Source organism: Phalangium opilio, unplaced genomic scaffold, assembly GCF_054372755.1.
Source record: "Phalangium opilio isolate 3A_F unplaced genomic scaffold, DU_Popi_V2 ptg000003l_1, whole genome shotgun sequence".
In the NCBI taxonomy this organism is placed as follows: Eukaryota; Metazoa; Arthropoda; class Arachnida; order Opiliones; family Phalangiidae; genus Phalangium; species Phalangium opilio.
The window spans coordinates 5,183,132-5,210,601 of record NW_028324145.1 but is presented as its reverse complement, the minus strand read 5'-3'; the positions used below and the strand labels follow the sequence as shown (position 1 = coordinate 5,210,601).

General features: G+C 37.1%; 2 protein-coding genes and 3 long non-coding RNA genes across 15 annotated transcripts in view; 2 read left to right on the top strand and 3 right to left on the bottom strand.

The window, feature by feature from the left end:
* Nucleotides 1–19,333, top strand: part of LOC149717266 (IDLSRF-like peptide) — a 221,626-nt gene extending 202,293 nt beyond the window's left edge. For all 9 annotated transcript variants that reach the window (XM_089837424.1, XM_089837420.1, XM_089837417.1 and 6 more), the window contains 3 exons: nucleotides 12,779–12,937; nucleotides 14,339–14,491; nucleotides 17,878–19,333. In XM_089837424.1, coding sequence (XP_089693550.1) covers nucleotides 12,779–12,937; nucleotides 14,339–14,491; nucleotides 17,878–18,071 — 506 coding nt within the window. In that variant the 3' untranslated portion in view covers nucleotides 18,072–19,333. The remainder of the gene's footprint in view (nucleotides 1–12,778; nucleotides 12,938–14,338; nucleotides 14,492–17,877) is intronic.
* LOC149717268 (uncharacterized) lies at nucleotides 2,531–4,129 on the bottom strand. The gene is made up of 2 exons (XR_016365589.1): nucleotides 3,979–4,129; nucleotides 2,531–3,906 (listed from the first exon to the last, which is right to left on the bottom strand). It is a non-coding gene; the product is annotated as an uncharacterized LOC149717268 (long non-coding RNA).
* Nucleotides 14,773–15,313, bottom strand: LOC149717267 (uncharacterized). Its single transcript, XR_016366453.1, has 3 exons — nucleotides 15,158–15,313; nucleotides 14,966–15,035; nucleotides 14,773–14,891 (listed from the first exon to the last, which is right to left on the bottom strand). It is a non-coding gene; the product is annotated as an uncharacterized LOC149717267 (long non-coding RNA).
* Nucleotides 19,334–19,465: 132 nt separating the features above from the next.
* LOC149717265 (uncharacterized) lies at nucleotides 19,466–20,376 on the bottom strand. The gene is made up of 3 exons (XR_016366446.1): nucleotides 20,075–20,376; nucleotides 19,889–19,968; nucleotides 19,466–19,767 (listed from the first exon to the last, which is right to left on the bottom strand). It is a non-coding gene; the product is annotated as an uncharacterized LOC149717265 (long non-coding RNA).
* A 468-nt stretch (nucleotides 20,377–20,844) lies between these two features.
* LOC149717264 (kynurenine formamidase-like) lies at nucleotides 20,845–27,379 on the top strand. 3 transcript variants are annotated; one of them, XM_089837403.1, is made up of 8 exons: nucleotides 20,845–22,617; nucleotides 24,349–24,410; nucleotides 24,771–25,024; nucleotides 25,129–25,275; nucleotides 25,665–25,850; nucleotides 25,946–26,093; nucleotides 26,171–26,275; nucleotides 26,349–27,379. In XM_089837403.1, coding segments are annotated over exons 1-8 (951 nt in total). In that variant the 5' UTR covers nucleotides 20,845–22,616; the 3' UTR covers nucleotides 26,397–27,379. The 3 variants fall into 3 exon arrangements, with proteins under 3 accessions (XP_089693529.1, XP_089693524.1, XP_089693520.1); XM_089837398.1 differs by lacking the exon at nucleotides 20,845–22,617 and adding an exon at nucleotides 23,202–23,587; XM_089837394.1 differs by lacking the exon at nucleotides 20,845–22,617 and adding an exon at nucleotides 23,202–24,114.
* The last annotated feature ends 91 nt before the right edge of the window (nucleotides 27,380–27,470 follow it).

Genomic DNA, 27,470 nt, shown 5'->3' with positions numbered 1-27,470 from the left:
TTTCCCACGCCTCGAGTTATACGCCGGGAAAAATATAATTTTGCTTTGGCCTTAAAATTAACATAGTCACGCGACCCCTTTGCCCGAGGGTTTCCCCCCTCCCTGGCTTACCTCTAATTTAGGCTAAAGTTTTCCCGCGCTAGCTCTTCCGTAACTGTTATATCATTGTATAGTCTGCATGGAGCGTTCGTTCTCCCCAAAATTCTACCCTTAATAATGACTCATACTCGGAAGCGTTATTATAACACCCAGTTTTGATGTAAACCTTAAGCCTTTGTTCATTTTTTTCCTTGTAAAGGGAGCGTGAAGGGTTGAGACTTTCTGTTTTAGTATATGCTCTAAACGTTTGAATTTGCGCGCCAAATTTTGCGTTCCAACAGCCATAGCGCCACCTGGCGACTCTATGCACGCTAAAATTCGTACCATACGCAATGCTGCAACATGCTCTAATGTGTAGTAAGCTTTAGTAAATCATTTTATTCTGCGTATTTTCCGAATTTTCCCGCAAAATCCAACCAGCTAGAATTTCAGCCAATCAAAGAAAGGAACACGAGAATATTAATGAAGAGGTGATTTAGCTTAGCCTAAGAACATATAATTTTTGTAGCCCTTTTTTGCGTTCCCGCTATTTTTGACCAATGAGACCACCAGTAAGATTTTGCGGGAAATTACACATGGCGGAACTCATTTCAGATGTTTTTGGCTTAAAATGAAAAATAATACTAACATTTTTCGACCTATTTTATCATTCTGAAACAAATAAAATGAACGCACTTCACTGCCCCTTAAGGAGGTAAAAGTTTTCCCACGTTTTAAGCATCATCTTGAATTTTAAATTTTGGGAACGTTAGGTCTAAAAATAACCTTAGCTACCTTTTTTGCATAAAAATATGTCAGTTTTCCAGGATATTGTTGGGTTTTCCCACTCTTACAGGAACGGTTAAAATTTTTAGACATAACTTTTAGTTTTTAGGCTTAAAAATTGTACTTTCAACTCAATTCTGTTTCTTATTCGATTTATTCATGGGGGTCCTGTCTTTTATGTTATATAAATTTTCAATTTCTTGGGCGGATGTAACCATCAATCGGAAGATTTTAAGTTAGGCCCACCCTTCTTCCACTTCCTTACTTCCACTAACGTTTTCCGAACGGAAATAAAACTCTGAAAGCTTTCACTTCCCCAAAGGTATGGAAACAAAATTCAAGTGTTGAGTACCTACATTTCCATTATGTACCATAGCATAGAGGTAGTAGTCTCATAGATTTAAATTCTAACTTCAAGTAAGTTCAAAAGTTATAGTAGCGAATAATTTATCCCACTGCCTGTTGAACCTAGCGCGCATTACTTAGATCGCCTTGCTATATACCAACCAATGAAATCTCAGTTATAGCGTTTTCCATTGGGGTGATCCGAGCGCTCCCGGAGTGCTCCGAAAACAAAATTCGACTTTCATTGGGTATAAGACGAGCGGCTCCGAGACGGAGGCGCGTCTTCCAATTACCCAGTCGGTCTCTCCCGATTTGCTCCCGGATTGATCCCAATCAAAATGGAGCTCTGACGTCACATAACCGCTCTGAAAAAACTTTGGTCTTTCATTGGGAGCAACTAGATCAGGTCCTCCGAGCTAGAGCGATGAGTTTCAACAAAATATGGAGAGATCTCGGAGCTCTTCCTGGCGACCCCAATGGAACGTCAAAATTATGAAGTGTGACGGAAAGTACTCAAGCCCGGCCCACAAAACCCCCATAGCAATGAACATGGAATATATGGGGCACAATAATTCCTAGTGGCTATATGTATTCCTCGATTTATAAATGAAACAGGCACATTTTTTTAGCAGCAAACGGAATAAGTTATAAGAAATAAAGAAGCTCCAAATTTCTAGCATAAAATTCTCTAATAAAATAGAAATATTCCCTAATGAAAGGGAATATTTTTCTAAGCCTACTAGTTTATTGAATTCCCAAGGGAGGAATAGAATCTTTCGGGAGAGAGTAAAAGTAAGAGTGGGTTGGTCTGAAAATAATCGTAATAATAAAAATCCACTTTATCCTAAGCCTTTGCTTCCACACTCATCCCTCTGTGACCCTTACCATCTCTACAACCATGCACTGTCAACTTTCTTAATATTCCCAAGGAGAGTCAGTCAACTGACCTTTAAGCTTCCCTACTATAGAACGTAGCACCACCACCACCACCACCATTTCTTTACCAAGTGAAAAATAAAATCCTTTTATTGTAAGCCTTGGCTATAGTTTTTTTATCTTTTCTCTTTACCCATCTTCCTCGTAGTATCCGTGGTGTATATATATGTCTCTTAGGGGTGCGAAGTCTTCTTTAATCTCTTATAAAAGTATCTAAAAAAAGTCCTCGAGAAAAAACCCCCCACGATCTTACTTAAACGTGCCAAGAATTGGTTCAAGAAAATTTAGGCTTATAAAGTACCCCGAGGGTTCATATCCCTGGATTTCCAGCATCCTCAGCATCCCAGACTCGCGTGGTAAGGGAAAAAAATTAAGAGGTTAAAAGATAGGGGACGTATAATCCTTTAAGTTCATACCAGTGGAAAGATACATCGTTAGGGTTTAGTATATAGCTTCATCTTTGGTTGGTTTGTCACTTGAAGGTTAAGTAGCACCTCAGACATACCGAATGGGGTTTTTTCGTTGGGTCTATGTCTAAAGAAGAATCTGACTCTCTGACAATCTGAACAACCTTGTTACTCAAAACCGAAACGTGATATTATGGCGTGCATGCCCACGTTTAGACACCATTGTCCTCTTGGCTTGCCTCCACTGAACATCCCCAAGTTTAGACACCATCGCCCTCTTAGCTTGTCTCCAATGAATATGCCCACGTTCAGACACCATTGTCCTCTTGGCTTGCTTCCAATGAACATGCCCACGTTTAGACACTATCGCCCTCTTGACTTGCCTCCAATGAACATGCCCACGTTTAGACACTATCGCCCTCTTGACTTGCCTCGCTTCCAATGAACATGCCCACGTTTAGACACTATCGTCCTCTTGACTTGCCTCCAATGAACATGCCCACGTTTAGACACTATCGTCCTCTTGACTTGCCTCCAATGAACATGCCCACGTTTAGACACTATCGTCCTCTTGACTTGGCTCCAATGAAAATGCCCACGTTTAGACACTATCGTCCTCTTGACTTGCCTCCAATGAAAATGCCCACGTTTAGACACTATCGTCCTCTTGACTTGCCTCCAATGAAAATGCCCACGTTTAGACACTATCGTCCTCTTGACTTGCCTCCAATGAAAATGCCCACGTTTAGACACTATCGTCCTCTTGACTTGCCTCCAATGAAAATGCCCACGTTTAGACACTATCGTCCTCTTGACTTGCCTCCAATGAAAATGCCCACGTTTAGACACTATCGTCCTCTTGACTTGCCTCCAATGAAAATGCCCACGTTTAGACACTATCGTCCTCTTGACTTGCCTCCAATGAAAATGCCCACGTTTAGACACTATCGCCCTCTTGACTTGCCTCCAATGAACATGCCCACGTTTAGACACTATCGCCCTCTTGACTTGCCTCGCTTCCAATGAACATGCCCATGTTTAGACACCAAAGGGAGGAAATATCTCGCACATTATCAAGCCTCTTATGAATGCTTTTCATTAGAGGCTGTCGATGATTATGGGAAAACATGAGCTGGTTAGTGGAATTCAGATATATATTTCCTTTGATGCCAAAACGCAAGCAATTTGTTATTGGTGACAAGGAGAGAAAAAGAGAGAGGAGTGTTGCCAGTCACTTGTGAGTGTAATTCAATCGCTATCTACAAGAGACGACTGAAAAGCTTGTAGATCTGTTCGATTCAGTATAATTCAGTTCCAAATCTACAGGAGATGTTGTCGCAGATTACTGGCAACCCTGAAACGGGGTTAAAGTTTAAGAATCGAAGGAGAAAATTTCTCTAGCCCCTTTAGAGTTTACTATCTATACCTTTGTCAATATTGAAAATTAAAATTGAAATACACCTAAGCCTATACGCTCTTCAGACTTATCTTTTAGCCAGATATGTTATTTTTTTATAGCTCCTGAGGTTAGGCTTAGCTATCCAAACTCATTCTTTTTCCTAGTGTTTCTGATGGTCTGCTTTTTTTAAGAACATACCACTTCACTGTTCTGCTATCCGCTTCGTTGCTTTTTGAGATAATAAAATTTTTGCTTTGAGGGAGAAGTAGGGGGGGGGGGTTTGGTTTATCCTACGAAATTTGACTTTCAGAAGGAGAGGCACCAGCCCCTTAAAATCCCCTTTGGCGAGTAAAGTCAATTATTTTAGAGGTAATTTTTTTCCTTTCAAAAGGTATAAAATGTGGTCGTGCTTATCACGGAAAATTCGTTTCACGGATGAGAATTCAATCTAAGAATAGAAACATTGTAGAGGATGTGTGGTGTGTAAGGTTTTGAAAAATGGAAAAAAGAAATTAAGCAATTTTTTTAGAAGCCAAGGCTTAAGTTCTTTCAATGGTTTCGTCTAAAATCAACTCTTTTGCGAGCAATTGCACGTTGTGTTTGTGACATTTCTAGCTTGGGGGTTGGGGGCATTTAACAAAGTCTATTTTTAGACGCTCTCTTTAGGCCTAGAGCACGACGATACCTAAATTTCGTCGCCAATTTCAAAGACAAGAGAGTTTTAGATAGGCCAAGGCTTAGACAGTGCTCGGTAAAAACGGACGAAAAAAGAACAAAAAGTGGTTTCCTGAAGGGTTCTACGAAGCGTGACGATGCTCTAGAGGAATCAATTTAAAGGAACGTCAAGTCTTCCTTTTTTACAGGGACCCTTTTTCCTTATTTCTGTTACAGGAAGGATGTGTTTTAAAGTAAAAAAAAGGCTATAGGACCACCCAGGCTACAGTTTGGCAAAGTTTTCACTCTTCATTAAATAACGATGTTTGAACCCATAAGACAGGTCCAAGTGAGGGAGAGAGAGCCACTCTGCACTCCATAAGGGAATTTGTTACCCTGCAGGCAGTCTTATACCCTTTTTTCCATCCTTGTTTTTTTGTAGCAGAGCTACCTTTTCTACTGTATCGAACCTCGGATACTCTTTAAGAAAGATTTAGTTGAAGTTAATTGGGTATCAAAGTATTTGTATTCATTTAATATTGTCTCGCGTGGAATACCGTTAAGTGGCCACTAGCAACGTAGTAATTTCCTATGGCGAATTTTCTCATGATTGCGCGCGTTTTATGAGTGGCTCTGATCAGTTAGTCATGTAATTTAAGAGTATTCAGTTCACTAGTTTGGTTACGTTATGTTTCTCTGTTGATGTCGAGGGGAGCAAAGAGGACATGATGATACGTTACGCTTTTACCTTAAGTGGTAAAATTTTACTTTTGGATATCCAGAATCACAGGCATACAAACAGACAAAATATTGTAATATTTTACTTGTGGGGTATGCTTTATAAAGATAACCTAACCTAACATAACCAAACCTAAAGCTACATAACCTAACCTAACATTACATAACCAAACCTAAAGCTACATAACCAAACCTAAAGCTACATAACCAAACCTAAAGCTACATAACCAAACCTAAAGCTACATAACCAAACCTAAAGCTACATAACCAAACCTAAAGCTACATAACCAAACCTAAAGCTACATAACCTAACCTAACATAACCAAACCTAAAGCTACATAACCTAACCTAACATTACATAACGAAACCTAAAGCTACATAACCTAACCTAACATAACCAAACCTAAAGCTACATAACCTAACCTAACGTAACCAAACCTAAAGCTACATAACCAAACCTAAAGCTACATAACCAAACCTAAAGCTACCTAACCTAACATAACCAAACCTAAAGCTACATAACCTAACCTAACATAACCAAACCTAAAGCTACATAACCTAACCTAACATAACCTAACCTAACATAACCAAACCTAAAGCTACATAACCTAACCTAACATAACCAAACCTAAAGCTACATAACCTAACCTAACATAACCAAACCTAAAGCTACATAACCTAACTCAACATAACCAAACCTAAAGCTACGTAACCAAATCTAATCTAACCTACCTTTGACAGTGTGTTTCGGTAAATTACAGTATACAAAGGGTGTTCTTGTTAAGTCTATCTTAACTTATACTGAGCGGGAAAGTGTCCGTGAACGTGGGATCTACAACATTCAGCTACAGAGATATGAGTTCCAAACATTGGTCCCTATTAACAAGGAAATAATCACACATGTGGAGTGATTAGCTTATCACATTATTATCACGTTTATTTTAAAATCTAAAGATAAGTATAATGGATACCTCAAAGTTAAAAATAATATATACCTGGGAATATGGCACTAAACTTGCAGCATAACAAGGGTTATAATAATGTTATAGACAGGATTTATGGCTACAAATTTTACACCTGCTGTATCCAAGATAGTTTTATAACTACAAAATGTATATTGCGTAAATTTCTCCTCCGTTGCAAGAGCAAATAGGGACATAATTTGTTTTACGTTCACCTTCTAGGCATATATCATCTTATCTCGTTCTGAAATTAGGGTGGGTGATCCACGAATTGTGCGCTTATACAGAATCCTGGATATAGTCATTTTCTGCCTTATCAAAACCTGGTCCCTCGATAAGAACTGTCCCTTGGGTTCAACCGTCTAGGTCGAGCGGTCCTTCTCTCCAAGTCATTGAAGTCTCTCTTGGGAAACGTCACCGTGACACAATGGGGTTACGGATCTCTCCTCCTCATACGACGCAGTAGCTAGTAGCTAACTCTAAAGACTCTGACCGTACCAAAATGCGTGGATAGGTAATGGGCACTATAGTAGCTACTGTACTCTCTAGGCAAATGTCCAAGAGATTAAGGTTATTCAGGGTCCCCGCTTTCATTAAAATCCAATACACGACCAGGGAGTTTGAACCGTATAGGTCTTCCTTCTTCTCCACGTATTCATCCCGCATCCGGCAGTGTACCTTTAGTCTTTAGTATCTTCGTTGGAAATTGTACAGTATCATAAGTTTATAAGATATGTTCCATAAGTATGACACTACCTATACTTCGTAATGCTAGTGCATGACTTAAGGCCCTTACAAACGAATCGATACAACCTTTTGACTAATTTATATGAGTCAACTTGAGTTGCGTAAACTAGTTGGGACGTGTGAAAACAAGTTGAATCACCAAATTATAAATTGATCACGGAACAATTTTTCGTGACTCAACCTTTTGGCATCATCTACTTGAGTCAAATGTCTAAAAGGCCTTTACTGAGAGCTAGTTCCAAAACGACCCACGAATTGACTACACTCGGTTAATTTTGCATGGTCCATCTTCCTATTTAGTCTGTACTAAGCCTTTGACCGCGCGTCGCTTTACCTCGAATCTATGACCTACGTCACTTCATGACAAGCTCCAGTTTGTAACCAGTGACAAACTTATGGAAGAAATCTTATGATAATATAAACCTTTTTTACCTTCTTCATCAAGGCCGATACTGTACTGGTATCTCGGGACTTTAATCTAGCTGGCGAGCAGTGCCTTGAAAAGTAGGCTTAGCTAGTCCAGCTGTGGAAAGTAATTAAATAAGACTTTCCTATTATAATAGCAACTAGTCGAGGAATCGATTATCAGTACCCCCTGATGGGTTTCCTCGCGAACCTTTGACAGGAAATAAAAAAAAATACTTTTTATTCGTGGTAATTAATTACTGAGAATTTAAATTATTCTCAATTCTTCATGGTAGAGATATGATGATCTAATCTTTTCAAGTTGAATGGGTCATTCTCAATCATACCAGGGATATGATGATCTACAGTTTGTTCCAAAATGAATGGTAGGACCGGAAGTACAGCAAGAGATCAATATTAGAGTCGAAATGTTTTGTGACATTCTGGTCTAAGAGACACCCAAAACAAGTTATGGTTTTAACACTAAAATTTAAGGGCGTCATTTGTCAAACACACGACGGTGTCCCTTAAGGCAAGTCTCATAGAACATTTTCGACTCAAAATTTCCCATAGAACCAACTGTACTTCGATCTTCCTACCACCACCCCATTATTGTAAAACCGTGTAGTATTTCCAGTGAAAAATAAATTTTTCCTTAGTTGATGGGAGATTAATGAAACGGCACGTATCCGGAAATCACGTCAATCTCGTTTCCTAAATTTTCTTCTTCCTTCTCGAACTTTGAAAGACAAGCTACGAGAGACCATAAAATTCAAATATCACTTAATATTTCACACAATAGTGCTTTGTGAATTATAGTCCTAGTCCTTCATGATTGAGAGTGTACGATTTGTTTGATCGAATTTAATCTCTAAGAATAAGTCCTTCTTCGAGATCTTTAGTCTTCTTTCTTATTCTTCAATAAATCGGTTCATAAGATGCACGAAAGGAAGGAACTCACGATTAATCATTAGGCTTAGCATAATCCTTTCGTCAGGCAGGCCTCAAGACTAGAAATTTGTATTGTCTGAGAATTATAATAAATTGCACGAGCTCTTTTGTTGGTAATAAAAATAAAATTTACTTCGCAATTCTTAGACAACAAGTACTCGCTTGTACTTAAAGGAACAGACTCCTGTTAGATCTTTGTTTTTCCTATTTTTATTCGAAATTTGGGAACAAAGAGTGTATAACTACAATATAAAACAAGATGGCCCAAGGGCTGGGCCTTAATAATAGCAGAAGTGAGATGAGACCAGAAGTACCAAATTCTTCACTCGGCGAAAGTGAATATTCTTGATAACTCAAGAACGGTTGGCCCTCTAGTAGCGGTTTCTGAATTTTCACTCCAAAACGCGAGAAGCTCGCGGTGGTAGACGGCCGAACTAGATTCAAGGAGCCGCGTCCGTGTTCGGCCGCTTTAGGTTGAGGGGAAGGGGGTAAGAAATTTTTTTGGAACTCAACCAATTTTTTTCTCAGTAGTGTAGGCGCGTGGGAAGCAGCATAAAATCCTCAAATTTGTTCACTAGTGCCAGGATCTACTATCAATGCTAGAGCCCTTCACTTCTAGTCTCATCTCACTTCTGTTGGTAGTAACGCGAGGTCGTGTGCTTGCGCGCTAGGTTCAACGCGCAGCGAGATATATTATTCTCGAGATAAAGTTCGTCGTTCCACAAAACCAGCCTATAGATACGTTGAGAAAATGGCTACTTATCATTCCTATTTGATGTATGTATACCCGACCTTACAGCTAAGCCTAAAGCCCAGGCTGTGGTAAATTTTTAACTGCTCATGTCTTAAATATTGTAGATAGAAAAGAGTTTCAATTTGAAATATTCATTATTTTATATAGTATTTCGAATGAAGAAAAACCTAGGACGGGCCTTTTCTTTAAGATAAGGGTATTGTTTAGGTCCATATACCTTTCGCTCAAGGTGATATTATTTTCCTATTTCAAGAAAAAGGCTTCGATTTGACTTAGGCGCGAAAACTAAGGTGTGAGTCTTGGCTATCTCTATCCGTACTTTCCGGCATATTGTGAATGAATCCTCTTAGGAGGATAGAATTCGAAAGCGGCTTTCTCTGTCACCATCTACCTTTCTTTTTTTTTTTCCTCGATGCTCACCAGAAAATCCCTAGGCCTATTTTATCACCGGCGCGAAGAATTTTAGGGGATTGTCTGCATGCGGGAGAGGACCATCCCAATGGAAGAATCCAGTAAGGACAAAGATACGTCGTCCACCAGATATACGGTCACGCTTCGCTAAGCCTAATATTGAGGAAAAGGCGGGAAAACTCTATCACTGGTTTCGACTTTGGTGCCAATTCCACTTGGAACTAAACTCTAGCAGACACGTTTATAGACTAAGCCTTGGTCTAAGGAAAAATATAGGAAAACCGTTCGCTCCAGTTTCCTTCGACCTCATGTTCAATTTTCCTTTTAGAACCGAACGTTTCCTTTTTGGCCGGGTGGCGGAAATTGCTACGTAAATATGGGTCCCTTTGCCCTCTTTTTCCTGGGTCCATACGAAACCATTAGTTGCCATTAATTGGCTGGGAAAACAAAAATTAGATTTACCTATCCTTCGGTACCACGACGACGACGTTCACTTCCTTCTGTTTGTATAAGGGTAACGGAAGTAACGTTATTTTTTCGGCCAAAAACCCACCGGGGACTTAGGGATCTTTAAGTGTTAAGTTTGTAAGGCTCGCTAGTGCCATCACCTCCATTTGTCCATCGCAGATTTATGGGATACGTAAAACTACTTTTCAAAAAGTTACAATATCTTTAACCTTTGCCAACAATTTCTTTTGTTGCCATAAAAAAATATCGGTTGTTGCAGCAGCATTTTATTCCTTATTTATTATTAATGGTTCGCCCCATTTTCACGTGAGAAATGGCGGCAAAATAAAAATAAGACGCAACCACGCATTGTTGCGCGCGATTTTTGGCGCCAAATATCTCCGTCCCATCTTTCATATTTGAATGATTTTCTTTTTCTTACGGAGATTTTAACATTTATCCGAGTATTGGCGCCAAATTTAATGGTTCGGAAAGTTTACGATATGTCATTGAAGAGGGAGAAAAAGAGCTAGGCTTTAAGAAGCCCTAGATGAAAAATTGGGTTTTGTTAGGCTTTCTTTCTTTTAACAATTTGATGATGAGATAAGTTATGGGAGCCGATTGACGACGTTACTTATCAAGAGGTATTAATAGTCTTGTCGAAATATAGACGTTAAATTAAAATTAATGACCGTACATAAATAATCAAGAAGGAGAGACAATTTCAAGACCCAAATGTGATTAATAAATGGGAGCGTAATTATTTTGCCTTGAAATTAAGCCTTGTATAATTTAGAATGTTCGTTGATTGCTCTAATTAGCTTAAACAAATCCGATTAAGAAACACTGCATCCTCCTCTCTCTCTATCTGTCTCTCTCCGTTGAGATGGGACAGTGTATGTTATAGAGTTCCTTTGCCTGACCTGTTCCTTAGGCTCTTAAATCTTACACTGAAAGTCCAAATTGCTTGTCATTAAGACCAAAATTGGGTTTGGCCTTCCATACAACACTAGCCACTCCCAAGTGACTGTGAACTTAGTTTGCCTAATAATGGAGACTCTTTCGCCCCCTTGGAACCATAACGTCCATGAATGGTCTTAATTAAGTAATTCAAACATCCGAAGGTACACCTTTGCAGTCTGGTTACATCGAGGTCTTGGATAGTTGCCCAAATGTAATAGGGATCTATTTCAATAGCGTGTTTGTATTAATTTGAATCTCTTCTTTCCATAATATCCAACGCCTCGGTTCCAACGTTATTGGGACCGCAGGGGGCGTAGGGAGGAAAGTATGGTTTAGTTGGTAAATATTGTCCTATCGAACATTTCAATTTAGAAGCCCTAGTCCTGCTGTTGGTTAGTTGGTTTGGTTACGGTTTGGTCTTATCGAGAGCAGCTTTTACTCCAGTCGGTTAAATGTCGGGTCTTTTAGAGTATTATAAACATTGAGCCATAGTTTCCACTTGATCAAAGCAGGGAGGATTATATAGATCGAGGCTTAGTGGAACTCTATCGCTTCCCCTGACCTAACCCGTCATCATCTTATCTCCCATTCTCTTCCGGCCTTCGACTGATTACCAATAATATTAAGTTCATAATTGAGATTGCCAAGGCCCGTATTGCTAAGACTTTGAAACGTTAGGCTTACAATTTACAATTGAGGAAACGCCACCTGCCATTGCCAAGTACCTTTTGGCATAAGTTAGGGCTAGATTTTTATCGTAACCCTTGACCTGGTACTTATGTATGAATTAGGTCATCAGCTATTAAACGCTCGATCGAAATCAAGGACGTTTGTGATTGAGCAAAATTAACTATTTTACAATTCCCTAATGACAAACTTCCCAAACAACTTTTGATCTATTTACGATATTGCAGAAATGGGAGTTAATTAGTTATGTAAATCAATTAGAGTAGATACTAGCTTGGACCTAATTTCGTAACAAATTTGAATTCGGGTTTCAGTATTTAATCTCGAGGGAGCTAAGAGATCATTAAATTATAATTAAATTTAAGACGAAGTTAATTAGTACCCTAGAGATGGTTTTCACGCAGTGAAGAAATAAGTATTAATTTTAGTCTGCTATAAAATCGGTGTCTTGAGAGAGCAGACGAATCTTTATTGCAGCAGGTTACCTTTCAACCTTTTTAGGAATACGTAACAATCTCACACAACGTAAAAGGGTATTCCTTGTATGCATTATCTAGCCACTATATACCCTTCCGTAATGCGCCAAGGATATTTTCGCCTATAGTCATTAAAATAAGTCAGTTTAACCTTAGACTGAACGATGCAAAATAGGAGGGTCTACAAGCCTTTAATTTTGGTATTAAATTACCTTGTCCTTAACGTAGAGTTTCCCCCCATCTTTGTATATTGATTTGGCATAAAATATCATTTACGAGCAAGCTTTTAAATAAATCTTGACAGGTTAGGGATATAGGAGAAAGGGTGTTAATGGACCTATTACGTCATAAGGTTCGTGCGTCGGTGTGATAATATCATTGGAGTGGAAGAGAAATTTTCCTTTTTGGAAAATAATTTTTACCTAAATGAATTATTTGCATATTTGTGTCGTTTTCCTTTCCTTTCTTTCCATTTTGGTCGTCTAGGGGATCTAATTATTAAGCTTGAACATTAAATGAAACGGAGTAGGTGTTCTGTTGTAATTAGGTCTATTTTTGTAATTGTGTTTTGCCCACTTGGGTTGTAATGACGCACGAGGTACTGATTCGATTTTGTTTTCTTGGTTTTACAGCGGAATTAGATCCAGCGGACCGATGCCAACCGACCAAGCCTTTCCGGTGTCCAACTTCAACTCCCGGAAATCCAGTTTGCATCTCTATTCAGTATTTGTGCGACGGCGCCGCTGATTGCCAAGATGGTTACGATGAGGACCCGAGACTTTGCACCGCTGGTAAGTGGACATTCCTTTTTTTAATGCAGTTTTCTTTAAATCCCTTTTCAAATGTCGGGCTTAAACTTAATTGTGGTGTTTAAACCTAACAAAACCTAACCTTAACCTTTTTTAAGCCTAACAAAACCCAACTTTATCCTTTTTTAAGCCTAACAAAACCCCACTTTAACCTATTTTAAGCCTAACAAAACCCCACTTTAACCTATTTTAAGCCTAACAAAACCCCACTTTAACCTATTTTAAGTCTAACAAAACCCCACTTTAACCTATTTTAAGTCTAACAAAACCCCACTTTAACCTATTTTAAGTCTAACAAAACCCCACTTTAACCTATTTTAAGTCTAACAAAACCCCACTTTAACCTATTTTAAGCCTAACAAAACCCCACTTTAACCTATTTTAAGCCTAACAAAACCCCACTTTAACCTATTTTAAGCCTAACAAAACCCAACTTTAACCTATTTTAAGCCTAACAAAACCCAACTTTAACCTATTTTAAGCCTAACAAAACCCAACTTTAACCTATTTTAAGCCTAACAAAACCCAACTTTAACCTATTTTAAGCCTAAAACACTATGAATACTATGCCGTCTAACACCCGAGTTGTTGAATAATTTGAAATTATTGCCTCGATATCCAAGAACAATCTTATCACAAAAACCTTTTCCTAATATTTTTTACGTTATCGTATAACATAGAAATTCAATTCCTCCAGCGGATGTTTTTTTGTTCTAAACCTAATTGAAAATACTTCGAGATTATTAGGTCAATAATAGGCTTCAGTAGCGTCGCTAGGGTTTGAAATTTGGGGGGGGGGGCTAAATCTGGGCAAACTAGTTATTATAAGAACTTAATAAAAAAAATTGCATAATGGTTTCATTGGAAAATGTGTAGACCTTTAAAACTATCCGTAAATTTGTGTCAACGTTAAATTATTCGTATTTTAAAGATATACAACCTTTTATTGATAAAAACGGAACCGATTATAAAGGATTTTCACTCGTCTTTAGTTTATTTTTAGTTTTGGTTAGCTTTTAGTCCACACTATGTTCGAAAGAACATGAAACATTTTACTTGTCTCCATCTGTTCTTTTCTTCAAAATTGTACTGTTTGATATTGAAATTCATCTCTGCAGAGATGAAACTTAACGAATCTATCATTATAATTTTTTATATATTGCTACAGAATTTTAGGTTGCTAACAGCAATTTTTGGTAGGGTTTACGGATAATTTTGGGGGGGCTAAGCTTGGAATTTGGGGGGGCTATCCCCCCCCCCAAAAGGCCTAGCGACGCCACTGATAGGCTTTATTCTCTGTAAAAAAGAAACCGTAAAACGATCGCGCGTGCCTTCTAAAAAACGCAATATCCTTATTAATTTTCGTTTCATTTGATCAAATAGCCAAACGGCCTCCGGTTGAAGAGACGCTCAACTTTCTGCAAACTCTGATATCGAACCATGGACCCAATTACTTGGAAAAACTCTTCGGACCTAAGGCAAGGGACGCCTTGGCGCCTTTGGGTGGTGTGCAGCAAGTGGCCGTAGCGCTCTCTGGTAAGTCATTGTCAATTTTTCTATTGGTTGAAACATATGTTGGTAAACCTAAACGATACCGCATGATCCCACACTGATTGAAAATGGATCAAGTTACAATCCAAGTTTGAAATGGAATTGTTTTGCCTATATATCTTTTGATTGCACGCTATAAAATCTTTTTTGGCCAAGGCTTAACGCAACCATTTTTGCCGTTTTATAAATAGCATTTTGAAACGCACATGTTTCGTCAAATCATATTATTTGGTCTATAGTATTTCTGCATTATTTAGTTTATTATTGTTGACGTTTCGTCACTATCGTGTGGAACTCAATTTTGTAAAACCATTACAGTTCCTGTACCTATGTGCACTTGTTTACTTTTCATCGCTTCTTGACTGCTTGACAGTTTGTTCTCTCTCTTTTAAAAAGGAGTTACTCAACTTAATTAGTTAATTATGTAAAACGATCTGATAAAAACGCATCCAGACATACTTCCAGTGAAAAGTGCCTTCCCATTTAAAAAGAGTAGGGGGGGGGCAATAAGCCAAGGCCCAACTCTTATCTATACCGAAAAGCTTGGTTAAGGAATAAATTAAGCGACATACATACATTGCCAACGTTTAAAAAAACTGTTACGTAATAGATATCTAGATAAAACATGACGCCATATTGGTTTCAACGTACTCTTTTTACGTGGCGGTCAAGCTGAATGAACCTGTATGTCCCCTCCTCTTAGCTATAGCCTTCCCACAATTAATTTAGGCTCATGGACGAACAAGGACACTTGTTGAGTTGAAGTTTGACCCCTGACCTTTTCCTTAGCTCTTCTCTGGAATCGCTCCCAAGGTGCTAAGTTAGAATATGTTAGATTTAAAAGTCCCGACTGACTAACTTATAAGCAATGTGAAGCCCAAAAGCGTTGTACCGAGAAGGCTGCAGGGACGTTACTCTTAAGTAGAAGGGACGCCATAGGAAAATTTTTAACAATCCGCGGCCATCTTGAAAAATGGTGGCCTGAAAAGTAAAAAACCTAATTTCTGGAATAACGTCAGCGTGTTTCATCGGATTTCACTAATATTTAGTACACTGATTCCCTTAATCCTATAGACTGTTTTTTTGCGTTCCATTTTTCGCCATCTTTTAAAATGGCGGCTGTAATAGTACAGGGGCGTGCCAACATGAGCCAAAATTTTCTACTGGAGCGGGGGCAAAATGGCTGCCTATTGTTAAAGTCCCATAGAGTTGAAAATTTGAGCGGGGGCCTTCGCCCCCGCTGCCCCCGTAGTTGGCACGCCCTTGTAATAGTATCCCAACGGGCAACGCTGGGTGCTTTTTAGAAGAACATAGCCTAATATCTATACACCAACGTCTATAGTTGGGTCTCGTAAAAGCTAAGGAAAAGGCTTGGATTGAACATAGCTTCTTGACAAGTGCGCCTGATTATAGCGCAGTCCTTAATACTGAAACGAAATTAATCATGAAATGTTTAATTACAAGTTTCAATTAATTTAAAGTAAAAAATAGGTCCCTCCATTAGTACATTTAGAGAATTTAGTTCTCTTAGGCTCTAATTAGTCTTTATTTCACCCCCTCCCTCCCCCACATAATTCGAAAACAAACTTTGGAAGAGCTCTAAAAAAAGGCACGAGGTCCGTTTTTTTTCTGTCTCTTTGTAAGAAGCTTCGTGGCTTTAAATAAAAGATGGAAGAGAATAAGATCCGAAGACAATGATTAGTTACCAATGTCTTTGTTTAATTATTCAAGTACCATCGCGACGAAAGTTTTTCTTTCTAAATTAAAAGAGACTGAAATTAAGGATAGAAAAAAAACAATAGCACCCTAGTCAGAGATTCAATTTATTTAAAAAGCCGTGAGTGTATCTGAATACAAATTTTAATTTAATTGCTTAAAAGGTTTTGTTCTACGCACGTTATTCGCATGGATAAATTTTACTACTTTAATCACTGCAAAGATGCATGCACTTAAAATAAAACGCTGAACTCACCCAGTCTTGGAAATTATGCAACGTACTGTTTACTTTACATATTGATTTCTTTGCATTTTTTAATCTCTCGAATGTTTGACTCTTGTAGCCAAAGGCGCTGAAATTTTAATTGCGATTAAGGCATAAGCAGGGTTGGGTAGATAGATGATCGTACCGCCTACCTATTTTCGGGATTTCAACTAGTTGGTCAACAGTGCCCGCCCTAAAAGCTTTATAGGCCCTCAAGCGATGCAGTCGGTATACTGGGAACCATATTCAAAAAGTATACAGGGTGTTTCTGATAAGTTGGCATAAATTAAGGGTGTGTTTTTAAGGACAAATTGAGTGGAAAGTGTCACCAGAACATGGGGTCTACAGCATTTAGTTATACGGAGATGTGGGCTCCCGAACATTGATGGGCCCCTAAAACAAGGAAATAGTCTCACATTATAGACCTAGTAACACATAGCAGCCTTCAGTCGTCTATGAACGCTAGTAAAGTAAAGCTAATTACCTCACGTGTATTATTACCATTGCCTTAATTGTTTTAGAGGCCCATCAATGTTTTAGAGCCCACATCTCCGTAAATAAATGTTGTGGTGACACTTTCCACTTGGTTTGACACAAAGAACGCACCCGTTAATTTATGGCACACTTATCACAAACACGCTGTATATGAATAAGGGACCCGTGGACAAGTGCCCATCTGTTGCAATGTATAAGTGGGCCCTGACCAACAATTGAAAATCTATAGTTAATTCTATCTTAAATTACACTGTAGTGCGTGGCCAGATGGCGACGTTACAGACGGACATTGATATGTAAACCCAATTTTTTTTAACACTTACCCCCTACAAGAAGTGATAACTAGTTTACTAGGGAGAAGGTATAAGTTGCCTAAGTATTATCGCGCCATAGTCCCAGTCCCCCTTTCAAAATACAAGGGGGGGGGCGTAAAAGGAGGCCTGGCTATTTCGCCTCTCCTCAGTCGGAAAATACGTAATTTTCGTCATTCGCGTCGCGCTGACGTGAGTTTTCAAGAACCAATGACATGCTGGTTGTAATTTAGAGGCGGGGATTAACTCCGGTCCTACGTTTGGACTGGAGATAAAGCTAGAAACTTGATATCGCTTCTTGCCCCCTACTTATGTTTTCATAAGTTTTCTAACTTTACCCTAAAGAAATAGGCCCGATGATGTCTAGATGAAAGGCACCGGCATAAGTAACCCTTTGACCTTTGTTCCGCACTCAACTTTTAAATTAATTGAGTACTCTTGCTCTGCTTTGCTTGTGAATGACTTATAATCTTATCTCGTCCCCGCACTTTTTAATATAATAATCATTTCCGCACCCTAACCAATTAAAATCAAATTAACCTAAATATTTTTTCCGCGTAAATGAAATCTTTTTAATCGTAAAGAAAGTGAAACGCTCGAAGACTTTGGTAAAGCTCTTCACTTGATGCGTTCCGATTTGGAGCATCTCCGAAACGTCTTTACCGCTGTTGAATCCGGTGATGTATCCATGTTGAAATCATTGGGCATCCGTAATTCTGAGCTGACCGATGTTAAGTTCTTCTTGGACAAACTGGTCAACACTGGGTTTATGGACTAAAAATATAGAGAAAAAGCTTTAAAAAAGGCTTAAGTAAAATATATATATTACGTAACATAAGAAAACAAATATTAAATAAATAAATAAAATACAACAGAGATAAAGAAGATTTTATTTATTCACGGTAGACAAATTAAATAACGTAATTAAACGCGAAAATAATTAATTAAAAAAATTAAATGATTTCTTCTTTTTTTAAATTTTCTTTCCTAAATATCTTTAACTTTCATTAACTTCCTTCATTAATTCCCTTCACCAACTTTTAAAAATTAAACTAATTTTAATTACTAACACACATGGAGAATGATAAATAATTTTGTTTGTAAAATAGTAAGAATTTATTGTAGGTACCAACTATACGTTAAAAAAGGCGCGAAATTCTGTTAGTTTTTGTTATAGCTGTTATTTCCTGCTTTTTGAGGTAATGTAGTTTAATATTTATTATATCTTATTAATTTAAAGATTGAGGTCTTGGGTAAATTTGTTAATAGTGAAGAGTTCAATTTGCATTCAATTTAAATTTAACTAAGATTGTTAAATACATAATTATAGTTTTGGGAAAGATGTGATATAACAATGATGAAGGTGAAAAAAAAATAATTCAGGAAATTTATCGTAGTTTTCTTTTTAATCTTAACTCGAATTGTCGCGGGCACATTTAAAATTAATTAAAATTAAATATAAATAGAATAGGATCTCATTGAAAAAAAAAAAAAAAATAAAAATAAAAAATATAAAAAATAATTCTTTGCGATGCTATTGAAAAAAGATAAAAACCTGCTGAGATAATCAAATTAGGAAAAGCTGACGTAACATCCGGTTGTAGATGACGTCATCGAGTCTTTTTAATCCACCAAAAAAAATATTTATTTTAAATTTAATTATCTCCCATTTATTCCCAAGAATTTTCTATTTAATTTTAATTACAATTTACGTAGTAAACTTTAATTACATTATAGTATTTTTAATTCATCTTAATTAAGTCTCCTCTTATAAATATATATATATAAATATAAATATTATAAAGATCATTGTAGTGATATATTACAGTATTATTTTTTTGCGCTTGCATAGATGTATTTTAAACCAGAGAGTTAAAAATATATAAACCAAAAACAAATAAACAATCGTAAAATAATGCGGAAATAAATAAATAAATATACGAGAACATCGTCATTAGGGTATTCTATTAATTAATCGTGTCAATATGGATTATGGACCAAGAAAAAAATGTATAAAATAAAATTAAGCTTGTTAACTAATTAACGGGAAAATAATACTTTATATACTACAGTAATATCATAAGTTTACAAGATATGTTCCATAAGTATGAACTTCCTCTACTTCGTAATGTTAGAGACTTGCTGAGAACTAGTCAATTCGACTACACTTCCATCATCCTATTTAGTCTGTACTAAGCCTTTGACAGCGCCTCACCAGGCCGGGGGTGGGGGTATCAAATAAGAGGCGGGTTATCGCGACAGAGGTAGAAAGGAATAGAGTTATATTTGCTGAGGGGGGGAGTGAGACGTCATTGGTTTTTCAGCCAATGAAATTAACAAGCCAACAGATGGAGTCACCTTCTGGTGGCTGTAGAGCTCATGTTAAATTCTGCCTCCAAAAGGGCGAATGGGCGGAGTTTAATGTCACCCTCCCCGTAACCGATATTACTCTATTACATATTTTTCGCCGTCCCCTTCAGCAACGTCATCAAAACGTAGTTTAAGTGAGCCAATAAGAAAATTTTAACTTTTCGTTAGGTGTTGGAGGGAGGGGCTCTATACAGGGCTATGAGTCGGACTAAACCAAATACTAACCGTTCTCCATTCCTGCTTCTAAAATTACATCTATCCTTGGTATGATACAGATCAACGTCTGCCCTTTAGAACAATCGAGGCTATAGTAATTTAGAAAAAACAGCAAATTATTACCTTAATGTATAATAACATCTGTTAGGTTTCGAAATACATTTTATTTATAGTAGACTGATAGTCCATACTTACCTTGGACATAAAATTCAAAAACCTTTTATCTATCACGGAAAACAATGGAAAGATACTTCATTTTTACTCTGATGATCGGCATAGAAACATTATAAGACAATGATAAATTTATCCATTATATAAAAATATATTATTTAACCTCTTTAACATTGATTTAATTAAAAAGGGCGTGTTACTATTAAACCTCGAAAAATGTTACGTTTTAATATACAATCTATAACTTTAAAAAATCACCCCTTTTTTAAAGGTCACTATCATTTATTACAACAAAGAAACCAAAGACGGGTGTCAATAATTCAATAATTTTCTTCCCCCTTTTAGTTGTATTATTTTTTATACTAAAAATAATGTACACGAAAAGGGCGTGCATTTATTTAAAATAAGATAGAAACCTTTAATCGCGAATCTCAAAGTTATTGAATTATTTTGTCGAATTATCCGAAATATTTTTAGAGGGGAAAATGTTTCGTGATGCCCAGGGTGATAGTATTGGAATTAAATAATTAATAAATGACGATAAAACGGTAAGAGGTGGGTGGGGGAAATGGTGTAGTAAGGAAATACCCAACTAAGAAACAAGTTTTTTTTATTTTAAAATTCGGAAAATGACATATTTTTCGACTTGTCGTTAAAATTTATTTTTTATTTTTTTTCCATGTCTTAAAGGGTTAATTGTATATCAAATCTAACCCTTTCCTTTGGGATTTAAAAAAAAATTATTATTCTTGAATATACCCTTTTAAAAAGTCGGGGCAAAAATTGTTTATATAAAACGGAACTCCATCCGGTGTGTGGACATCTTAGACGTTATATATGGCTTCAAACAAAAGGACTGGTAACCTACTTTGAAGCCATTTCTGACGTCTTTGGATCCACATACCAATCAATGTTCCGCCTTAACCCTACATCAAGTAGACAATACTGCTTAACCCCTCTTTTGAAAGGGGTCTATCTTAAAAAAACACACACTCAGTTTGTTATTAGGCCTAGGTGCAAGATGGGTCAGTGGTCAAACTGAATATTTGAAGTAATTAATTAGTCAACGTAATAGACGGACTGTAGTGTTCTTCGGTTTTTGGTTTGACCTATAGGCTTACCATTTCGCTTATTCGTTGCAAAAACGAATCTCGTAACCAATTGAGAACAATAAACAGGATGTGGCAGACTGCAGTGGTCAAACTGGATTTAGGAACTAATGAAATGGTCAACGTACGAAGACTGGCTATGGTGTCCTGCGTTTTTGGTTTGACCTATAGGCTTACCATTAAGCTTATTCGTTGCAAAAACGAAGCTCATAACTAATTGAGAACAAACAGGATGTGGCAGTGGTTAAACGTCTGGATTTAGGAAGTAATGAAATGGTCAACGTACTAAGACGGACTATGGTGTCCTCCGTTTTTTGTTTGACCTATAGGCTTACCAATTTGCTTATTCGTTGCAAAAACGAGGCTCGTGAAGATAAACAGGTGCAGTAGGGGTCAGGGGTCAGACTGAATATAGGAAGTAATGAATTGGTCAAGGTTATAGACGGACTATGGTGATTGGTGTCGCTCGGTTTTGGTTTCGGCCTAGCCTTACCAATCCTCTTATTCGTTACAAAAACGAGGTTCGTAATTAATTGAAAACGATAAACAGGATATGGCGTGTTAGTTTGGGATTGAAAATCGTTCGAGCGAGCACATTCAGTGAAAATTAATACGCCATTGATAACTACAAAACCAACTTTAATTTGAAAAAAAAAATCGTAAACAAACCATACCGCAATATCAGCGTAACTCGATATTAAAGATAAAATGTAAATTTCGGTTTTCTTAGATTAGATTTTCGGTTTTCGTACTATAACTTTACCTTTAATTTGAATTTAAGCTAGAACATGTCGCTGAAATGACAAACCAGAACTAATTTACATAAATATAAATTTCTGATTTAGAAAAGAAAGAAATAGATCATTTTCTCTATTTTATCGGTATCATTAAATCTATCCTTGAATTTGAAAAGTACATACATGCATACGTACATACATACCTCTCTCTTTAAAATTGAAATACACCATTATTTCGAAATCTTGAAATATATAAAAAAAACTTAATAATAAAAATTCCCGGGCTTGCAGATAATAATATTCATTTTGTCCGTTGCGACATTGATTTTTTTTTAAGTCCCTAACCGATCAAATATTCCTAGCTTGAAGCTAAAATGTCACTTTGAAAAGTAATTCCTCCTTAGGCTCATTTTTGACGTCTAGAATTTCTTCAGTATAGTTAAGTTTGAATTGGTTTTTTTCTTTTTAACTATCTATTGATTGTACAAGGACATTGGATTAGATTCAACTGTCGTAAAATAATGCGGTGTCTAACAACTACATCAAGATTGCTTTTATCATAGTAAGAATTTTTCAATTAATATTTATATAAATTAGTTCATGGGATTACTTAAGTTAACTTCTTAACTTTGAACTATTAAATGATTATTTTCCATTTTGCGAATATTGGAAGTTCATTACGTCTTGGAGAAGGGATGTTTCGTTCTGGAGTTGAATAGTAGTAAGTGGAGTTTACTCGACTTAAAAGGATGCGCAAAAGGGTTGATTGGAATTTTTAGGGATGACCCATTAATTAAAATAGAATTGTGTTTCAGATTCTTAAGTCTTAAATTTAACGGGGTTATCCGTAAAACATTCTTCTTAATCCTTCGTTGTTTAGGGTGGTCCTTAGCGCAAAATGTTATAGAACATTTTAGACTCAAAATTGATTGCTAATATAGAACCCATTGAACTTCAGTCCTACCACCATACTCTTTTGGGAACACCTTGTGTATTTTACAATACAAAAATTACAGGTTGTGTCTGAAAGGTATGTCACAAATTAAGGGGGATATTCTATTAGCGATGTTGAGTCTAGAATGTTCAATGACATTTTGCTGTCCGGGCCACGGTTTTCAAGTCATGTTTGGGGTGTTTTACGGATGACCCCTTAATTAAATTAACATTAACCTTCAATTTCTCCTGTTAATTTTAAGGGGTCATCCGTAAAACACTCAAAACATAACTCGAAAACGGTGTCCCTTGTAGCAAAATTTCCAAAAAATTACATTTTCGACGCAAAATCGCTAAAAGAACATCCCCCTTAATTACTATCTGACAGACTTTACAGAAACACCCTGTATAAATAGAGAACCAAAATAAACACTAATAGACGATACACGAAACCTTACCCGGCCTTTACTAGCGCTTCCAAGTTGATCTGAGTTTTCATTAAAAACTTGTAAGATTTCCTATTGACCTCCATATACTAACTTTATGGATTTTTTCGTTACGTGCGTTATCTATGAGCTAGCTAGTCTTTACATAACGGGAAATTTACTCTATGGCACCCTGAAGCGTTTTGTAGCTGCCTGAAACAAACGTCATCATAGACATAGGTGGTAGTCTTATGCCTAGAACCTGTTAAATATTTTTCTAAAATAAGTCGGTTAAGTACTCTACTTGAAATTTAGATATGGAAACAATTGAAGGTATTATTTTTATATTATATTAAAAATTCTTTTTATATAAAGTTCTTAAATTATATATTACGAATTATTATTGATTCACCACGCGTTCTTCCAGTAGCGTTCCAATTTCAAATCGCTCGACATTAGGGAGGGAGGGATGTAAGCACGCCTTTTGTTTCAGGGGCTGAGTTAGACATAAGTTTAAAAATTATTGTTGTATTCTTGTAGTTTAGTCAGTTCAGTTTCGAATACACGTTCGTTGGTATCAGTTGAATTTTTCTCGGTCTAACACTTAAGAAGATACGCGGCGTGTTTATTACTCAAATGTTTATGTAGTTTTTGTTTCTGGCCAAGAAAATTATATTACGGTCACGTGTTTATCCTGTTTTCCGTAGATTAGTGTCTCGCGCTGAAACTGGTTTTTTTTATTTAAAAAATTTCTTTATTTTTATCTGTAAGAAAATATGCCGTTACTCAATAATTAATGTCGTTACCTTCGGGAAATTCGCGATATCCGATAAAATTTTCGTTTTTAAAAATGTTTAAGAGTGAGTATTGATCAGTTTTGAATGTCTCTTTTAGAAAGGGTGGTGGTATACTTAATTGCTGCCAAGTTGAAGTTACAGAGTATTTTTTATTATTATTTATTACTACAAGTTAATTATAAGATTTTTGTTTATAAATCGTAAGATAGTATACTAAACTGATTTAACTAATATCGCGTCGCGTTGCGTTTCGTTGTTAGTTAATTTGTTTATTTTTATAACTATTAAACCCGGAAGTGAACAAGAAAAACAGTATGGATATTAACTATATTAACGTCGGTACCAACAATTTCTCTGAGGTCAGTATATCTATCATAAGTTCATAAGATATGTTCCATAAGTTTGTCACTGGCTAGAAACTGGAGCTTGTCATGAAGTGAGGGAGGTAGGTCATAGCTTCGAGGTAAAGCGACGCCTGGTGAGGTGCTGTCAAAGGTTTAGTACAGACTAAATAGGAAGATGGAAGTCCTGCGAAACTAAGCGAGTATAGTCACTCAATTCTCGCTTGTCGTTCTCTGTCGAACTAGTTCACCGGAAGTCTCTAGCATTACGAAGTATATGTAGTGTCATACTTATATATGGAATATATCTTATAAGCTTATGTGGTTGTATTGATGTGGTGTTTGGGCTTCGTATTAATTAAAGTCCTCCCAAATTAGTTGGATGTTCAATATATGCCGAGTCTTTGGAGTAAAGGAGAGTTTTCGGTTAAACGTCGTATGTCCGTACTTCATCGCTACTCCCAAATTTTGGAAGATTGCAGCGACTCGGCCCGAAGACACGTTCCGTGCCAATTGCAAATACCCTATGGGAAATCTGAGAAACAGAAATTTGATTTGTTCGGAGTGGATTGTCTACCGGAAACGGCACCGCTATTAATTTTCGTTCACGGTGGATATTGGGTCGAAGGAAGGTTGTCCAATATAGTCCTTTGTACACTGCATGCCTTCTCTAGCTACAGTAATTGGAGAAATCTATTATTTAACCCACGCGCTGTTTACTTTGCCCAATGGTCAGTCGGGAATCAGCCGCCTGGTTTGTGGAAACATTCTACGAAGCTGGAATATGTGTCGCCGTTGCTGGATACGAATTAGCGCCAAAAGCTAACCTGGATGAGATTGTATTTCAAGTTAGGCGAGCCGTTACCACCATACGTGATCACGTGTGAGTTTAGGTTTCGAAATTAGGCGGGAAATGCACCACTGAGTGACGTTATTTGATTTCTTAACCCTAACAATTAGGCTTAACTAAAATAGGTGAAAATTAGGGTTAGGAAATAATATATGGGCTAACTATTTAGGGTTCAGTAAATACTAAGATAAAATGAATCAAAATTAGGCTTAAATACTTGTTTACAGATAATTATAAGAGTAAACAATTTAATGTTAACTAAATACTAAGATAATATAAATCAAAGTTAGGCTTAGCTACTTGTTTACAAAAGCTTATACGGGTTAAGAATTTGAATTAAATTATCATAATATACATTTTATAACCCGTCTACGTTGAGGGTTTGCGTTCTTTGAGGTTACAAATTTCTAAGTATCTATCAGAAAACCCCGTCGCAAAATCTACTTGGCTGGTCACTCAGTCGGGGCCCAGTTAGTTGCCTCAGCCCTTCTACAAGACTCGAACGACAAAGAAATCTTGACTGTCGAGGGCCTAATACTCCTATCTGGTGTCTACAAACTGGAACCATTGGCGGACACTTCCGTCCAAGCTGATACGAAATTTGACAGGTACCCTTCATTAGTTATTCCAAGCACGCGCCGCTCGGGGTAGCGACTCCAGGGTACACTAAGAGTGACAATGGCGTGTAAATTTATACACTCAGAGCTATGTTGGAACGTAACAGCCCGGCAAACATAAGCCCGGAAGTAATTGGATACCGGTGCCACGAGCGAAGTCCACGAGGAATCTTTCTTGCCTGCGGTGATTGGGAACCGCCCAAGTTTAAAGAAGAAACTTGGAATTTTAATAAGGTATATTTTAATTAATGAGGTTAATTGGATAACGAAATTAAGTCAATATACCTAGCCAGTCTTAAAAATAACTTTAGCTTTTGGAGGACGCCAATGTCCCCGTTTATCATACTGTGGTCTTGAAGAGGGATCATTTTTCTGTCGTAGAAGACCTTAGATTGAAAGACTATAAACTAACGCAGGTATTATTTCAATTGGTCGACTCCAATTAGAAAGATTCTTATAATTAATTCGGTATATAATTATTTTTTGCAGGAAATAATAGCTTTTATTAAGACCGGTTCATTACCGAGTTTACCGTGAAACTTGTTTTGTATAAACCATCTGCGATGTATGGATAATTACGTTGTATTGTGTTAACCTTCGAAGTTATAGAGGGTGTTTGCGATAAGTCTGCCATAAATTATAGGGGTCAAACTGCAGTGGAAAGAGAATGTCAAAGAACATGCGGTCTACATCATTTAGTTATGTATAGACAAGTAGTGATATCCAGTTTATTAGGCAGAAGGTATGTGGCCTAAGTATTGGCGCGTCATAGTCCCAGTCCCCCTTTCAAAATACAAGGGGGGAAGTAAAAGGAGGTTATTTCGCCTCTCCTCGGTCGGAAAATACGTAATTTTCTTCATTCGCGTCGCGCTGACGTGAGTTTTCAAGAACCAATGAGATGCTGCTTGCAATTTAGAGGCTGGGATTAACTCTGGACCTACGTTTGGACTGGAGTTAACATAGAAACGTTTCGAATTTATACCTTCTCCCTAGTAAACTAGATAACACTTCTTGATATAGATATGGGCTCCTATAGTGATTGGTCCCCTAAAACAAGGTAATAGTCTCAGCGTACGCACACTTCTACCAATTTAAGTAGGCACTTCTGCTATTGATAAAGGTTCAATAACGTTCTTGGATTGAAGGCTGATATGTTTTCCTCCATATTAGTGACAGATATTTCCGGTTTTTGGGGGCCAATCAATGTTTTGGGGCCCGCATATCTTCTTTATTAAATGTTGTAGACCCCATCATGTTCTTGGACTTTCACTTTCCGCTCCTTTTGACCCCAATAATACACCCTTTTAGTTATGGTATTCTTTTAGAAACACTCTAGCTAATATAATTATCCAAGGTTTGAGAGACGACAGTATTTCATCGAAATGATCGATGTATATTTAACAATACATATTGGTAGGCCTAAACATGTAAGAATTACGTAGTTGTAGAATTATTCTTGTCAAAAAAAATATCATCTTTATGATAATGTATAATAAATATTTTTATTTTTCTAAATATAACCATGGTAAATTGGGCATTAGTCGTGCTGGTTGTACACCTTGATGTGTGTTTCGTACAGGTAACGTCAAGGCTTTTCCCTTTGCACATTTA